This window comes from Salvelinus fontinalis, chromosome 12, assembly GCF_029448725.1.
Source record: "Salvelinus fontinalis isolate EN_2023a chromosome 12, ASM2944872v1, whole genome shotgun sequence".
Taxonomy (NCBI): domain Eukaryota; kingdom Metazoa; phylum Chordata; class Actinopteri; order Salmoniformes; family Salmonidae; genus Salvelinus; species Salvelinus fontinalis.
Genome location: NC_074676.1, coordinates 34,704,670 through 34,723,239, shown reverse-complemented (window position 1 = coordinate 34,723,239; position 18,570 = coordinate 34,704,670). Strand labels below are relative to the sequence as shown.

At 41.8% G+C, this 18,570-nt stretch overlaps 1 protein-coding gene across 1 annotated transcript in view; it reads left to right on the top strand.

Moving 5' to 3' along the window:
- LOC129867233 (cartilage intermediate layer protein 1-like) overlaps positions 1 to 16,856 on the top strand; it is a 34,877-nt gene extending 18,021 nt beyond the window's left edge. The window contains exons 5-11 of the mRNA XM_055940501.1: positions 225 to 407; positions 1,232 to 1,387; positions 1,522 to 1,839; positions 2,251 to 2,359; positions 2,507 to 2,664; positions 9,329 to 11,745; positions 11,860 to 16,856. Of these exons, the coding sequence (XP_055796476.1) occupies positions 225 to 407; positions 1,232 to 1,387; positions 1,522 to 1,839; positions 2,251 to 2,359; positions 2,507 to 2,664; positions 9,329 to 11,733 (3,329 nt within the window). The 3' untranslated portion in view covers positions 11,734 to 11,745; positions 11,860 to 16,856. The remainder of the gene's footprint in view (positions 1 to 224; positions 408 to 1,231; positions 1,388 to 1,521; positions 1,840 to 2,250; positions 2,360 to 2,506; positions 2,665 to 9,328; positions 11,746 to 11,859) is intronic.
- Positions 16,857 to 18,570: the final 1,714 nt, after the last annotated feature.

Here is an 18,570-nt window from a genome sequence, read left to right as displayed (position 1 = left end):
AAATCAAGTGACATTTTAAAGTGGAAATTACAAACTTTAGAAGCCTTTTTAAACCTTGAGTACACTACAAGTTTGCATTTCCAAAAGAGTGATCAAATTAAGATCCTACATCTGTAATTCTCAGTCCAGGACTGGAATTTTAGGTCTGTGACCATTCTACCAATTCTATTTCTATGTGGATTCCATACTCACCCTTGCCACAATGTCTTGTCTTGTGTGTCCAGTTCAGGCCTACTGGATGGACTGGTCTGCCTGGGGCCCCTGCTCTGCTACAGCCTGTAATGACGTGGGCATTCAGGTCCGTCAGAGGAAGTGTATGAGCATCCAGCCCATGCCCTTGCTACTGGTTCCACCATGCCAGGGGCCCCAGACAGAGAGGAGGGAGTGTGCCACCCTGCCATGTGAAGGTATCCTCACAACACAACCTACACATAGACCTACAGTGTACATACCATGACAATATTTAACATCAAGCCTAACATAATAATTATAATTTTACGTAATTCATTCACTACCAAGAGACTGACCAGCTGATCGGGGTCATTATTGACATGAAGATAATCCCAACAGATCTGAGATGGAGCTGCAGTATGCGGCTGTTAATAAATACAGTGACTACGGCCACAGTAGAGCCAATGCTGAACCACTCTTAGAAAAAAGGGTTCAGCTGTCCCCATAGGATAACCATTTTTGGTTCCAAGTAGAACCCTTGTGGGTTCAATGTAGAACCCTCTGTGGAAAGGTCCCTACATGGAACCAAAAATAGTTATTCAAATGGTTCTCCTATAGGGACAGCCGAATAACGCTATTACATTCTAGATAACACCTTTTTTCTAAGAATGTACATAAAACTATCTTCTCCACATGCCACAGTTTTGCTAACTTCTCCCTAACATGGGCTTCTAACAATTATCTGTCACCATCGTCAACACACCTTCAATGTTCATAAAGCTCCAGGGGCTTTGATCAGGAGGAGGCTGTCACTGTGCACTTCCCTCTCTAATGATCATCAGTGGCAGCACTGTCTCTGCTATCTCCCAGAAAGAGGAGGAAACTACCTGATATGTAACAATTCTGTTACGGCACACTTTCATCAGGTGACCAGTAGCCTGGCAAAAGTCCTGTGATAATATTTTTTACAATGCATCTTTCCTTTCACCTTTCTTTGAAGCTACAGTTAGATTATATGGATCATTCATGTTTATGTCCCATGTCTCTGTTGTTTGACTAGCCAAGTGGACTCAGTGGGGTACGTGGGGAGCATGCCCAGTGACCTGCGGCAAGGGTCGCAGGATCAGAAGGAGGACCTGTGTGAGAACCTCTATAACAGTGCAGTGTGTTGGTCGAGCAGCTGAAATCCAGAAATGTGGGAAAAATCCATGCCCACGTAAGTCGTAAATCTAAAGAAACATACACAATATGGCTGTAAAATCTGAATAAACATTCTAATCATGTGTAATAGTATGCCTAATGTATTGTGTGTGGGTGTTATTGTGTATGTCTGTGTGTGTGTATCTGCAGCCAAATGTAAGCGTGAGTGTCCCGATGGCCGTCCCAGTGAAGACTGTAGCCGCTGTGTGTGTGTGGGCCACATGCTCCAAGGAGAGGTACTCAGTATGACCGGTGTCCCCGTGATGGGGGCCAGGATAGCGCTGGCCAGCAGACCCAAGATCATCCGTACCCGCACTGACGCCAAAGGCCTCTTCAGGCTCCCAGGGGTCTGCTCCAGCTCCCCCAGCCAGCTCTACATCAGGAAGGAGAAGTTTGCCCCGGCCACTGCATCCACCTCCAGCAACAGCAGCGGGTCATCCTGGGTACGGGCAGTTCTAAAGTACGCAGGTGAGTTATACTAAGTTAGTAATATCAACAAATATCCCAATGATGAAGTATGTTCTCTATGTACTTAGTACTGCTTTGAGCCATTCAGTCTGTCATTATAACCATCCATCTACTGTAGCCAGACTAGGGTAAGGACATTTAAAACTACAATACGGACCACTGGAGGAAAGTCTGAAGTAGTTGAGTCCTTTACATGCACATATACATGGAAACTAAATCAAAATAACTGCATTCACAGGGGAAGTATTTCACCATAATCCCACACCAATCATTGTTCATAAGTACGGAGACCAAGAAGAGTTTAAACTGTAGGCCTGATTATGTTTTATTTAGATCAGGATGCCTTTGTGGTACCATTCACAACAGTCCCAGAGCCAGGTTTTCAAGGATTTGTTTCCTACTGCTTTGCAGAGAAGCCATACATTGTAAAGCACCCAGAGGACAAAGTGCGCTATGAGGGACAGCGTGTGATGTTATGCTGCAAGGCAGCAGGGGCGCCCATGCCAGACAAGTACTACTGGTATGATCATGCATTCCTTTGTTCATTTGCCAGAAAAAAATCTTTCAAAAGTTTTTGGGGAACATGACTAGATAACACATTATATTAAACAACTTACAAACGTTACATTTTCAGTATAGGTTTTTAACGGTATGTTCTTCTCTCCAGGTATCACAATAGGACCCTATTGGACCGGAACGTGTTCAAATATGAAGAGGATCTGGTGCTGAGAGACCTGAAGCCTGAGCAGACAGGACATTACTACTGTAAAGCCAGCAGCCAAACAGGAAGCATCAAGTCCTCACAGGCATTCCTCAGCGTTATCGGTACGTATACACCCTATCCATCAAATCCTGTACTGTACCTGTAGGAATGGACAGTATGGAAAGACACTGCAGAAAACTGAATGAGAGTGAGGAAAAAACCCTGCAGAAAATCTACTGTATCTGTAACATCGAAAAAATACACCCAAGTAAAATAAGATCATAAAATATCAAGGCCTCCAGAATCTGGCAGTACCTGGAGCAGTAAGGTTTAATTATGTTTGCATTGGTATAAAGCAGCCTTTTCTAAACAGAGATTATTTACATTATTTATAATAGACAGTAAAAACCAAAATCCCACTTCTCCAGAACTCCCCTTATTGAAGTGAAATCCAAGATTGTCAATAAATCCTGTTAGTCAAACAAGAATGCGTTTCCGCATCCGTGCGGGGTAGATACACATTGTGCGTATTCCCCAGTTGCTTGTTAGCCACGATATAGATTGACAAAAAGGGTCTGCGTGGAGTGTGCTAAAGCATTCAGCTACGGGCTTCTACAGGAGGATATGTTCTGGCTCTGAGTCACTGCAGCCTGAGAGATTTGCCCCTGTGAATAGAACAACAACACCTGGAACACCAAGGCTCTGAGTGAAGAATGATTAACCTGCTTCATGCTACCAGCCCATTGTGGTTCTCATCACTAGGGAACATTAGGCTACACTCCAGTTGGTTAATAAAACATTCCATCCATATTTAAAGACAGGACTACCGTTTTCTTTTTGTTTCTATTAGTTATTTAATTCGGGTTTTTTTAAATGCAGAGGGGCCAGGAAATGACATATTGGGTAATACAGTTGAAGTCGGAAGTTTACATGCACCTTAGACAAATACATTTAAACTCAGTTTCACAATTTCTGACATTTAATCCTAGTAAAAATTCCCTGTTTTAGGTCAGTTAGGATCACCACTTCATTTTAAGAATGTGACATGTCAGAATAGTAGTAGGGAGAATTATTTATTTCAGCTTTAATTTCTTTCATCACATTCCCAGTGGGTCAGAAGTTTACATACACTCAATTAGTATTTGGTAGCATTGCCTTTAAATTGTTGAACCGGGGTCAAACGTTTTGGGTAGCCTTCCACAAGCTTCCCACAATAAGTTGGGTGAATTTTGTCCCATTCCTCCTGACAGAGCTGGTGTAACTGAGTCAGGTTTGTAGGCATCCTTGCTCGCTTTTTAAGTTCTGCCCACACATTTTCTATAGGATTGAGGTCAGGGCTTTGTGATGGCCACTCCAATACCTTGACTTTGTTGTCCTTAAGCCATTTTGCCACAACTTTGGAAGTATGCTTGGGGTCATTGTCCATTTGGAAGGCCCATTTGGAATCAAGCTTTAACTTCCTGACTGATGTCTTGAGATGTTGCTTCAATATATCCACATAATTTTCCTACCTCATTACGCCATCTATTTTGTGAAGTGCACCAGTCCCTCCTGCAGCAAAGCACCCCCACAACATGATGATGCCACCCCATGCTTCACGGTTGGGATGATGTTCTTCGGCTTGCAACCCTTCCCCCTTTTTCCTCCAAACATAACGATTATCATTATGGCCAAACAGTTCTATTTTTGTTTCATCAGACCAGAGGACATTTCTCCAAAAAGTACGATCGTTGTCCCAATGTGCAGTTGCAAACCGTAGACTGGCTTTTTAATGGCGGTTTTGGAGTAGTGGCTTCTTCCTTGCTGAGCGGCCTTTCAGGTTATGTCGATACAGGACTTGTTTTACTGTGGATATATATACTTTGTACCTGTTTCCTCCAGCATCTTCACAAGGTTCTTTGCTGTTGTTCTGGGATTGATTTGCACTTTTCGCACCAAAGTACGTTCATCTCTAGGAGACAGAACACGTCTCCTTCCTGAGTGGTATGATGGCTGCGTGGTCCCATGGTGTTTATACTTGTGTATCTATTGTTTGTACAGATGAACGTGGTACCTTCAGGCATTTGGAAATTGCTCCCAAGGATGAAACAGACTTGTGGAGGTCTACAATTTCTTTTCTGAGGTCTTGGCTGATTTTTTTTTGATTTTCCCATGATGTCAAGCAAAGAAGCACTGAGTTTGAAGGTAGGCCTTGAAATAAATCCACAGGTACACCTCAAATTGACTAAAATTATGTCAATTAGCCTATCAGAAGCTTCTAAAGCCATTACATTATTTTCTGGATTTTTCCAAGCTGTTTAAAGGCACAGTCAACTTAGTGTATGTACACTTCTGACCCACTGGAATTGTGATACAGTGAATTATAAGTGAAATAATCTGCCTGTAAACAATTGTTGGATAAATTAGTTGTGTCATGCACAAAGTAGATGTCCTAACCGACTTGCCAAAACTATAGTTTGTTAACAAGAAATTTGTGGAGTGGTTGAAAAACGATTTTTAATGACTCCAACCTAAGTGTATGTAAACTTCTGACTTCAACTGTATATATCAGGCTAGGCGTCCCGCTAGCGGGACAACTTCTGGTGAAACTGGAGGGTGCGCAATTCAAATAAATAGTCAAAAAAATGATGGACATTAAACATGTAGGTACATACAATTGGTTTTATCAGTTGAAAGCTTAAATTCTTGTTAATCTAACTGCACTGGCCGATTTACAGTAGCCATTACACCGAAAGCATGCCATGCGATTGTTTGAGGATGCCGCCCCACATCAAAATATTTTTCCACCGGCCGACAGGTTTCATAAATTCACAAATAGTGATTAAATATTCACTTACTTTTTGAAAATCATCCTATGATTTGTCATCCAAAGGGTCCCAGCTATAACATGTAGTGTCGTTTTGTTAGATAAAATCCTTCTTTATATCCCAAAAAGTCTGTTTAGTTGGCGCCATTGATTTGAGTAATCCACTCGTTCAACATGCAGAGAAAGGAGTCCCAAAACTTTGTTAACTCCGTATGGATGCATCCCGCTACCGGGATCGATATGACAGCAGCCAGTGAACGTGCAGGGCGCCATTTTCAAAACATAAAAAATCTCAGAATTACAATTCCTCAAACATACATGTATCTCATACCATTTTAAAGCTATTCTTGTTGTTAATCCCACCACAGTGTCCGATTTCAAATATGCTTTACAGCAAAAGCGATTATGTTAGGTCACCACATATAGTCACAGAAAAACACAGCCATTTTTTTTTTCCTGTGAAAGAGAGGAGTTTCAAAAGCACAAATAGAGATAAAATTAATCACTAACCTTTGATGATCTTCATCAGATGACACTAATAGGACTTCATGTTTCACAATACATGTATGTTTTGTTTGATAAAGTTCATATTTATCAAAATATGAGTTTACATTGGCGCGTTACATTCACTAGTTCCAAAAACATCCAGTGATTTTGCATAGCCACATCATTCAACAGAAATACTCATCATAAATGTAGATGATAATACAAGTTATACACATGGAATTATAGATATACCTCTCCTTAATGCAACCGCTGTGTCTGATTTCAAAAAAACTTTACGGAATAAGCCAGCCATGCAATAATCTGAGACGGCGCTCAGAAAAATTTGTCACGATTAGCCGCCATGTTAACGTCAACATAAACAAGAAATGACATGATAAATATTCCCTTACCTTTGATGATCTACATCAGAAAGCACTCCAGGAATCCCAGGTCCACAATAAATGTTTGTTTTGTTCGATAATGTCCATTATTTATGTCCAAATACCTTCTTTTGTTAGCGCATTTGGTATATATATCCAAACACTCATTCTGGTCAGCGTTACATCTGACAAAAACTTCAAAAAGTTATATTACAGGTCGAAGAAACATTTCAAACTAAGTACAGAATCAATCATTAGGATGTTTTTAACATATAGCTTCAATAAAGTTCCAACCGGAGTATTCCTTCTTGTCTTCGTGAGAAATGGAACGCAAGTGGGTACCATGAGGAATAAGCGTGATCAGAAAATGGCTGACTACCAGACACCTGAAAGATTCTGCTATCATTCACTCCCACAACATCATAGAAGTCTCATTATAATTTATATTGATGGTTGACATCTAGTGGAACCCCTAGGCAGTGCAACATCATTAATATCTCAAGGGGATTTCATTGGGGACTCTGGTGAATACATACAAAGCTCAGATTTCTCACTTCTTGTTTTGATTTCTCCTCAGGATTTTTCTTGCCATATGAGTTCTGTTATACTCACAGACATCATTCAAATAGTTTTAGAAACTTTAGAGTGTTTTCTATCTAATACTAATAATACTATGCATATATTAGCAACTGAGACTGAGGAGCAGGCTGTTTACTTTGGGCAACTTATTCATCCAAGCTACTCAATACTGCCCCCCAGCCATTAAAACAAGTCAAAATATGTTTCTATTGACTCCTCAGATACCCTAACATGTAATCAAACTATAATATTTCATACGGAAAGAAGTATGTTCAATAGGAAACCAATATTAGCAGGTGCATCTTGTCTTCCTCGTGCGCCCAAACACGAATATCCAATAGTTTGTCCCAGTACTAAAACTCATTATTCTTACTCGTTTTGGAAGAAACAAGCCTGAAATCTTGAACATATAGTGGTGACAACCTGTGGAAGCCAGAGGAATTGCATACTGGTAGCTAGATTTTGTTATTTCCCTCTACTTTCCATTGTAAGAGCATGTGCTCTGAAAGAAAATAATTCTGTTTGGTTTTTCTTTGGATTTTCTCCAACCATGTCTATTGTGTTAAAGTCTCCTACATTATTTTAACATTTCTACCAACTTCAAAGTGTTTTCTTTCCAATGGTACCAAGTATATGCATATCCTGGCTTCAGGGCCTGAGCAACAGGCAGTTTACTTTGGCCACGTCAGTCAGGTGGAAATTGAGAAAAAAGGACCCTAGCCTGAAGAAATTCAGGCTGTTCCATCTGTCTGCAACAATCTTTTTCTTTAGAGGATAGGGAGTCTAAGAGGAACATTGGAGCGTAACCTCAGCTATGATATCATGAACATGATTCCTTTTGCAAGTCAATATTAGGAAGGGAGTTCCCGAATGTTTGGTATTCTCAGTGTATACAGTGGCAAGAACAAGTATGTGAACCCATTGGAAATACCTGGATTTCTGCATAAATTGCTCATACAATTTGATCTGATCTTCATCTAGGTCACAACAATAGACAAACACAGTCTGCTTAAACTAATAACACACAAACAATTATACGTTTTCATGTCTTTATTGAACACACTGTGTAAACATTCACAAGTATGTGAACCCTTGGATTTAATAACTGGTTGACCGTCCTTTGGCAGCAATAACCTCAACCAAACATTTTCTGTAGTTGCGGATCAGACCTGCACAACGGTCAGGAGGAATTTTGGACCATTCCTCTTTACAAAACTGTTTCAGTTAAGCAATATTCTTGGGATGTCTGGTGAGAACTACTCTCTTGAGGTCATGCCACAGCATCTCAATCGGGCTGAGGTAAAGACACTGACTGGGCCACTCCAGAAGGTGTATTTTCTTCTCTTGAAGCCATTCTGTTGTTGATTTACTTCTGTGTTTTGGGTCATTGTCCTCTTGCATCACGCAACTTCTGTTGAGATTCAATTGGCAGATAGATAGCCTAACATTCTCCTGCAAAATGTCTTGATGAACTTGGAAATTCATTTTTACGTCAATGTTATTAAGCTGTCCATGCCCTGGGGCAGCAAAGCAGCCCCAAACATGATGCTCCATCCACCGTACTTTACAGTTGGGATGAGGTTTTGATGTTCGTGTGCTGTGCCTTTTTTTCATCCACACACGGTGTGTGTTCCTTCCAAACAACTCAACTGTAGTTTCATCTGTCCACAGAATATTTTGCCAGTAGTGCCAGGGAACATCCAGGAGCACTTTTGCAAACTTCAGACTGTTTTTTTTGGACAACAGTGCCTTCTTCCGTGGTATCGTAGACTCGTCAACAGAGATGTTAGCATGTTCCAGAGATTTCTGTAAGTCTTGAGCTGACACTCTAGGATTCTTCTTAACCTCATTGAGCATTCTGCGCTTTGCTCTTGCAGTCATCTTAGAAGGACGGCCACTCCCAGGGAGAGTAGCAACAGAGCTGAACTTTCACCATTTATAGACAATTTGTCTTACCATGGACTGATGAACATCAAGGCTTTTAGAGATACTTTTGTAACCCATTCCAGCTTTTTGCAAGTCAACAATGTTTTATCTTAGGTCTTCTGCGATCTCTTTTGTTTGCAGCATGGTTCACATCAGGCAATGATTCTTGTGAATAGCAAACTCAAATTTTGTGAGTGTTTTTTTTATAGGGCAAGGCAGCTCTAACCAACATCTCCAATCTCGTCTCATTGATTGGACTCCAGGTTAGCTGACTGCAATTCGCTTTTGGAGAATTCATTAGCCTAGGAATTCACATACTTTCCCCAACCTACACTGTGAATGTTTAAATTATGCATTCAATATAGACAAGAAAAGTACAATAATTTGTGTGTTATTAGTTTAAGCACACTATGTTTGTCTATTGTTGTGACTTAGATGTAGATCAGATCAAATATGATGATCAATTTATGCAGAAATCCAGGTAATTCCAAAGGGTTCACATACTTTTTGTTGCCACTGTGTGTGAATTATATGCATTATGCATGTGTGTGTTTACATCCATAAAACATGAGTATAATCTGCTAACTCTATGCACTGTGTATTCCACAGCTAAAGGCACGCCGGCATGCAACCCCACACCTAAGAACCACCTCATTAGGCTGCCCATGGACTGTGTTCAGCCTGGGACTGACTCTAAGCTCTACAACGCTGGCCGCTGCACCCACAACAAGTGTGTAGGCTCCCTGGACTTCGACCTGCGCTGCAGGGATGGAGGTGGCTACTGCTGTGGGGTCCAAAAGATGGAGAGCCGGGTGATCAACTGTGGGAGCTACAGCCTACCCATCAAAGCTGTGACTGAGTGTGGCTGTCTGAAGTGTGTGGTGCCCAAGGTGCTTGTGCGTGGCAGGGTGGTCACAGTTGACAACAATGAACCACTGCGTTTCGGGCACATGTACGTTGGCAAGGAGAGAGTGGGCACCACAGGGTACAAAGGAGGTTTCACGCTCAATATAACCCCAGACACAGAGAGGCTAGTGGTCAACTTTGTGGATCCCACAGAAAAATTCATTGACACTCCTAAGGTGTTTATCTTTGACAAGAGAGGGGGCTCTGTTTACCATGACGTGAAGGTGATGAGAAAGCAGGAACCTATTGATATCAATGCTGGAGAGACAAATACCATTGACTTAGGAGAAATCAAAGGAGAGGACCCCATTGGACAGATTGTCATACCTCCAAATTCTTTCCACAAAAACAATGGGGAGGTGTACGAAGGTACGGTGAAAGCCAGTGTCACCTTCATTGACCCCAGGAACATCACCACAGCTGCTGCAGCGCCTGGTGATCTCAACTTTGTGGACGATGAGGGTGACATGCTTCCACTGAGGACATATGGAATGTTTTCCGTTGACTTCAGAGATGAGATGAACCAGGAAGTCCTAGGGGCTGGAGCGGTACAAGTACTCCTAGACACACAGCACGTCAAAATGCACGAACATATTCCCAAAATGAAACTGTGGTCCCTCAACCCAGACACAGGTGTCTGGGAGGAGGAGAGTGATTTTCACTACACTCAGACCACATCGGGTGGTAATGGACGGCGCAAGCGAGAGGAGCGCACTTTCCTCATAGGTAATATGGAAATCAGGGAGCGCCGACTTTTCAACCTGGATGTGCCTGAGAACCGCCGCTGCTACGTCAAAGTGAGGGCGTACATGAGTGACAAATTTCTGGCCACTGAGCAGTTGGAAGGTGTGGTCATCAGCCTGATAAACCTGGAGCCCAAGCCTGGCTTCTCCTCTAACCCCAGAGCATGGGGTCGCTTTGACAGTGTGATAACTGGACACAACGGCGCCTGCCTGCCAGCCTTCTGTGATGCTCAGGTGCCTGATGCTTACACAGCTTACGTCACAGGCATTATGGGTGGTGAAGAACTGGAAGCAGCTCCCTCAACCCCCAAGATGAACCCAAACATCATTGGAGTGTCTCAGCCATATTTAGACAAGATAGACTACCAGCGTTCAGACCACAACGATCCAGCTCTTAAGAAAACAGCCTTCAGAATCAACTTGGCAAAACCCAACCCCAATAATTTGGAAGAGACCAACGGGCCAATATACCCCTATCAGAGTTTAATATCCTGTGAAAATGCTGAAGTCAATGCCAACCATTTCCGATTCTTCAGAGTGGAAAAGGACAAATACGAATATAACGTTGTGCCCTTTCAAGAGAACGACTTAACATCGTGGACAGGTGACTACCTCTCTTGGTGGCCCAACCCTCAAGAGTTCAGGGCTTGCTTCATCAAGGTCAAGATCCAGGGGCAAAGGGAGGTTATGATAAGGTCACAGAACCATGGAGGCACCCATCCTGAGACTGCAGGCCAGCTGTACGGCATCAGAGACATCCGCAGTACCCGCGACATGCACGTGGCCAACATCTCAGCAGCTTGCCTTGAGTTCAAGTGCAGTGGTATGCTCTTCGACCAAGCCGCAGTCGATAGGTCCCTCATATCAGTCCTCCCACAGGGCAACTGTCGGAGAGTGGGCATCAACAGCCTCTTAAAGGAGTACCTGACCAAGCACCCCCCTACCTCACCGAACAACGAGTCCCATGCCTTCAACATGCTGGCCCCCGTCGACCCCTTGGGGCACAACTATGGCATCTACACAGTCACGGACCAGAACCCAAGGGTGGCAAAAGAGATCGCCATTGGACGCTGTTTTGACGGTACCTCTGACGGCTTCTCCAGAGAGATGAAGTCAGACACTGGGGTTGCTCTGACCTTCAGCTGCCCAGAGAGGACTTTAACCAGGGAGAGTCTCTTCCAACGCCTCCAGACAAACCCCAGCCAGACCCTGTCTCAGATGGCAAGGGACATGAGGGAGGCGCAGGGGCTGCAGGTCCGAGGAAGGTCCTCCCGGGTAGTGACCTACCCCTCTGAATCCACGAGCCGCAGATCCAGCTTCTCTAGCAGGAGGAGATCTACGATGCGGACACAGGACCGGCAGTAGATCTGCCGTTAAGTGAGTTACAAGTTTTCGTTGTGCCACAGAGTGAAAACAAAAGTAGTATTTTTAGTGTGCGTAAAGTTTTCCACGTTCTGTACCTGAATCCTAATAACTTTAATTTATTCCTAGGTCTTTGGGTTAGAAATGAAGATGACTTACTCTCACAAACAAAAGAAGGAAATGTCAAGTTGTGTCAGCCTGGTGATGTTGGATGTGAACTTTCTCTGAACACAGTACGGTAATCTATTGAAACAGTAACCACTCCAGCAAAACCACACAGGAGAGAGAAATTAAGACTTTTTTTCTCTGAAACTTACTGGAAGGCTTTGGCAATACATATCAGTATTAATTGTATTCCTTGAGAAGAAATAAATTTATTTAGCTTTCATCAGTCCAGTAAAGCAAAGGATATTTATTTAATTGGCATTAATAGGATTTTAAGACGGAAACCAATTTCCGAGAAATATTTGGATTTATCGCGTTCCACATTAACCATCGTTAACCAACCCTCTTTTCTGATATCTCTGATCGCTTGAGTTATAACCAACTGCAACTGTAAATGCCAGTCAAAATGATAAACACTTCATAATCAGTCAACGCTTTCCAAGATCAAAGGAACATGAGGTCCTAGTGATCTAGTTTGTCTGTTTGTAACAGACAGTGGGCCCCTTTTCTAGAAACCAGGAAGTATTTTCTGTCAAAAAGAGGCATTATTTAAGAAGATGCAATGGGGTGCAAGGAGTTATCGAGTTTGTGGAACAGAGGACGCTTCTTAGTGCGCTTGTTTCTTGCGTTTTTCTCTCCAAATAAGTATGTCACATTTCCAACTGAGATCCAGACCTTTACTCTAACCTGAATACAACATACAACATGCACCAGGCCCCAGCCAACACAAGCGTCCCTTATCAAAACGCATCTCAGCAAGTTGACTGAACAGAGCCTGCTGTAGGGGACCTGGGAGAGAGAGGAGATTGTGGGGGATGACACAATTCCCTTCAGTCCTCAGTTCCCACAAAGTCCCCAAGTACTCATCCAACACACCTCTCTGTCTGTTCTTCAACATCCCCCCAACATTACTGTCAGGAATGTAAAAAAACTAAAACAAATCAACATCAAAGAAGAAACCCTATTTATACATTGCAGATAATTAGCTAGGTTAGTTCCAAGACTAAATTGACTGTATTGTTGTTAAATTATGGAGTGTCTGTCTTTGTCTCATCAAGTGCAATAGCTATGTTCTATTTTGACCTGAGAGCCCTTGCAAATCATCACGTGACAAGCCAATTATATACTGCAACAGGTACTGCTGGTAAATAGGGTAAATCCTTCAGTAAGTTTGGCTGTGGTATACCGAGTGTATTTGTAAGGGAGCTTGAACAGGATTCAATTGCTTTTTGAATTACAGTGTATAACAATCATTTAAATGTTAGGCTCTGGATAAGAGCGTCTGCTAAATGACTTAAATGTAATGTAAATGTAATCATTTTACACTGTCAGTACCACATATATTTCTGATATTTCTGCAATCTGCTCCCATTATATGTTTTCATATCTTGCTGCATGACGCATTAACTTTTAGCAAGAAATGTACAATCATATTTTCAGTTTAGAGAACACAGTCCCTTTCCAGAGGGACACATTTATCTCAATGGTACTATTTCCCCATAGCTACTAAACAACAACTTATTAATATAGTTAACTTGCAGACAGACCTCTGATTATTACAGGACCAATTCCACAAATTTGTTTCCCAATGGGAAAATAGGCTCTGGGCGAATGAAGTTTTATTTAAACAGTCCTTCAGAAGAACCAATTATGAGCATGTCGTCTTTCTACCCCTCACTGAGTATGAGTTTTAGAGGTTCTCCAGTGCTTGGGCATTAGAGTAGAAAGTGGGAAGACATTCAAAAAGGACCATTTAATTGGATTCAGTAATGGTAGGAAAGTTCCCCATTGATAGTAGGTCCACACTTGTTTATCTATGTAGTGGGTGGCTGTGGGTCCCTTCAGACTGCTGGAGAGCGCCTAGAGCTGAACTAATCCAAACCCAAATGAGTGTCTGTAGAACACGGAGGAAGCAAACATGGCTGGCTCGTAGTTATCAGCCCAGCTGTAAATTAGGAAATACATTACAGATACTCTTGAGGGCACTTTGAAGAGATTAACTTGTCTAGCCCACATTCCACTGAAAAGGCAGCGCGTGCGAAATTCAAAAATAAATTTTTTAAATATTTTACTTTCACACATTAACAAGTCCAATACAGCAAATGAAAGATAAACATCTTGTGAATCCAGCCAACATGTCCGATTTTTTTAAATGTTTTACAGCCAAATACACCAAATACAAAAAAGCACAGACATTTCTTTCACAGCACAGGTAGCTTGCACAAAACCCCCAAATAGAGATAGAATTAGTCACTAACCTTTGAAATTCTTCATCAGATGAGTCATATAACATCATGTTATACAATACATTTATGTTTTGTTCGATAATGTGCATATATATATATAAAAAAATCTCAGTTTACATTGGCGCGTTACATGCAGTAATGTTTTGATTCAAAACATCTGGTGATTTTGCAGAAATACTCATAATAAACATTGATAAAAGATGCAAGTGTTATTCACATAATTAAAGATAAACTTATCCTCTATGCAACCGCTGTGTCAGATTTCAAAATAAACTTTACGGTAAAAAATTTATCTGAGAATGGCGTTTTAGAGCACAATCCAGCCAAAGAAATAATCGCCATTTTGGTGTCAACAAAAGCTACAAAAACACTATAAATATGCACTTACCTTCGAATAACTTCATCAGAAGGCACTCCCAGGATTCCCAGATCGACAATAAATGACTGAAAAGTTCCATAAAGCCCATCATTTAGCCACTTGTTGTTAGCATGTTCATCCCAGGAATCCATTTCATGACGCACGAACAATCCATCCAGACAAAAACTCAAAAAGTTCCGTTACAGGTCGTAGAAACAGGTCAAATGATGTTTGCAATCCATATTTAGTATGTGTTTTACATTAATCATCAATAAGGATCCAACCGGAGAATTTCATTGTCTGAAGAAAGAGCATTGGAACGAGAGCTCTCTCTCTCCCTCGCGCGCAAATCCTGACTGAGAATTCTGACGACCACTCACTAGAACAGCTCCTATGAGCCCCTCCTTTATAGTAGAATAATAAGACTAAAATCTAAAGACAACGACATCTAGTGGAAGACCTAGGCAGTGTTTTTTCGGTCATATCTAGACGGGGTACCATTTGACACTGTTTTGAAAATCGACTTCTCATTTCCTGTTTTGACCTCTTCTCAGGTTTTTGTCTGCCAAATGAGTTCTGTTATACTTACAGAAATAATTCAAACAGTTTTAGAAACTGCAGAGTGTTTTCTATACAATAGTTTTAATAATATGCATGTATTACCTTCTGGGACAGAGTAGGAGGAAATTTCGTTTGGGCACGCAATTTGTTCAAAGTGGAAACACTGCCCCCTATCCCTATGAAGTTTTAACCGAGACTGTCACAAACAACCAAACAAGTTGATTTCCACGCAGCATGTGGATATCATTTAGGCACAAGAGAGGTCTGTGGTCGGGTACGTTCAACATTTAAACGACCATACCTTTAAATTGGCTCAATTTTCGAGGTGTTTTCTTAAATGTCAGTCAGCAAAACCTCAGGGAACTAAGTAAATTGAAACCATTGCATTTTATTGTACAGTCTATTGTACAAAAAAATGGTTTAGATTTTGCACTCAACCTGAAGCTAGCAACAGCCCAAAATATATCTTATAAAATAGATACTCAAGATCAAATAGATTATACAAGTATATTGTACAGTGTACAGCCCTCTAGTCAATATCAATGACCTCTACCATCATGGGCATGTTAAACCCTCTTAGAATGGACAGTCCAGCAGTTCATTAAAATAAACCAATCAGCTTATTTGGAGCAGATTGTTGCATCCAGGCTATGAGTAAGATGATGGTAATTGGGTCCACGTGTGGAGAAGATAACTCTCATTAACCGTAGGGTGTGAGGTGAGAGAGAGGGGCCACAGCAACAACTGTTCAACAACTGGAGGACTTGCAACACCAAAGAGGAGTCACTTGTGGGAGAAGGGTGAGATTATCTTGTGATGGAATTGAATAATTAGAGAAAGCTGTTGTAGAGAAAAAGGGGGGAAAAGTGGTCTTTGGCCTCACTGTCCATCACTTATCTGAAGCTGAAGTCGTCACTTATGGAAGTAGGCTATTTAAAGTAAACGTGCACTGATAAGTTGACTGGTAGATGTTTCATGAAGAGGCTTTGGGGGAGGTTGAGAGACAGAGTAAGTCTAATTGCCAATGTTACATAACACATTGTGTGAGAAAAATAGTAAGGACTATCCGAACAGTCTCTGATCAGTTTCCAGTTTCCTGATTCATTAGCTTTAAGAGGAGAGAGGAATGGAAGAGAGTTTCCCATTCAAATGTAGAAACATGCCGATTTTGTGGGAAAAAAATATCAAACAGAAAACAGAGTGCAAAGATTGCCTTATAATACAGAAGAAATAGTCAAATGACATGATCCCCTCGATTCCAGACAGTTTCAGGTTCTAAAAGTTCCCAGAAAGGTTTATGCTTCACATTTCACATAATAAGTGATAAATGACCATTTTTTAAAAATCACTTAGTTTTCGCTACTTCTCCATGGTAATTCAGTCGTCTCGTATTCCCACTTGTCCTGTAGAATGTTGAGGTACTAGGGCTTGTAGACTGACTGACACTATACAGCCCTGCCTTGGCTTCAGGTTGATTTCTGAGTGTACCTGTGCCACCAGCATGATGCATGCATCTGTCCTCTCCTGTACAGTCTGGCTGCTCTCAGGGAGACTGTAACTTATTCAGGAATATCCTCTGGCGAAGCGAGCGTTGGATCTTTCCATATTGTCTGACCTATAAAGAGAGACTTGTATGGTTGCCACTGTGCTCTGGAAGATGTCTTGGGCTCCCTTAACTGCATTATATAAATACATTTCTGAGAATTCTCTGTTTAATCATTACGTGACATGTACTGCATGGCGTTGCCCATTTCTTTTTCTTTTTCATGTGTAAATTGTGTATTGTATGGAATTTACTAAATGTATAAGGAATTGTAAATAAACCTTTACTGTAAAATTTTCCGGTGATATTATGTCCTGATTTGATACATGTCATATGTATGTATTCAATGATAGTTCTGGAATAGTTCATAAATATACAAATGTGAGTTTCAAAAACGTCATTGGCAAAAAGGGCATATTCCATTGACGTGAGGTATCGTGAGAATGATATTGAAAAACCCCCCCACAAGATTAAGGGATAACTGGGTTTGCATAATTCATAACATCAACATCAATGACACAAAACACAACAGTCATAACAATGAATATCAAATGGTACGAGAAACCACAGAAGTAGCTTGGTGTCCAGCATCTACAGTTACAAAAAACACCAAATGACAAAAATAGAGCTTTGCATATGAGAGACAAACATTACTTAATAGCCTACATTGCAAAGTTCTGACATCAACAATGGGTCCCCTAATGGCTAAGGACAACCTGTGAATGTGATCCAATAAAATAAACAACAGATTACTCGGAAACATCTGGATCCACAAAATGTGAATACAACTCTTGGACCATATACGCCGGAGGCAGTAAAAAGTGATTGTTCTACCAAACACACAATGGTTGCATCTCAATTGTCAGTGAATATTACCTCTTAGGTGATGAATCATTAAACACAAGGCACAGGTCCTGTCCTCACAGCACTCAACGCCAATGGAAATATTATCATAATAAAGTCCCACAGGAGGCTGTGAGGAGGGAAAACAAGAATGGCAAGCCACACTTTCACTGACACTATTTTGGAAAACTCTTTAATTTCAGAGTGAGAACATGTATAGGATAGAAGATGTAGTGAATGTTGTTGCCAGTGTAGAAGAAGAAGAAGATGTAGTGAATGTTCTTGCCAGTGTAGAAGAAGACGATGTAGTGACTGTTGTTGTAGAAGAAGTGTCACGCCCTGATCTGGTTCACCTGTCTTGGTGATGGTCTCCACCCACCTCCAGGTGTCTTCTGTTTTGTTTTCCCCATTAGTCCCCAGTGTATTTATCCCTGTATTTCCTGTCTCTCTGTACCAGTTTGTCTTGTTTTGCCAAGTCAACCAACGTTTCTCCTAGTGCCGATTTTTCCCAGTCTCTGTTTTTGCCTGTCCTGATGCCGAATCCGCCTGCCTGACCACTCTGCCTGTTTTGACCTCGAGCCTGCCTATCCCCTTGTTCTGTTTGGACTCTGACCTGGTTTAGGAACTCTCGCCTGTCCCCCGACCTGCCTTTTGCCTACCCCTTTTGGTGTAATAAATATCGGAGCTCAACCATCTGCCTCCTGTGTCTGCATTTGGGTCTCGCCTTGTGCTCTTATAGTACGAACTGGCCATGACAGAACCAGCAGACTGAGACCAGCTCATCACGCTGTCTCCCTACAGGGAGCCACCATTGGGAGGCATGAGGAGCTACTGCTGTACCTTCCAGGGCTTCGTTCCCTGACGGAACACCACGACCAAGGGTTCAAGGCTATAATGGAGCAAATCAGTGAGTTAGCTCATAGGCAGCTCGCCACCTCTGAGACCTCCCAACCACCCAGTGACCTTTCTACTACTAGTGGATTTGTTCAACCCACCCTGGCTCCTCGAGAACCCTGCTTACCTCCGGAGTGTTATGCAGGCGATCCTGGTACCTGCCGGGCGTTCCTTTCCCAGAACTCCAGACTTCTTCGTTCCCGTTGGACCAATCAAAGATAGTCTTTAAT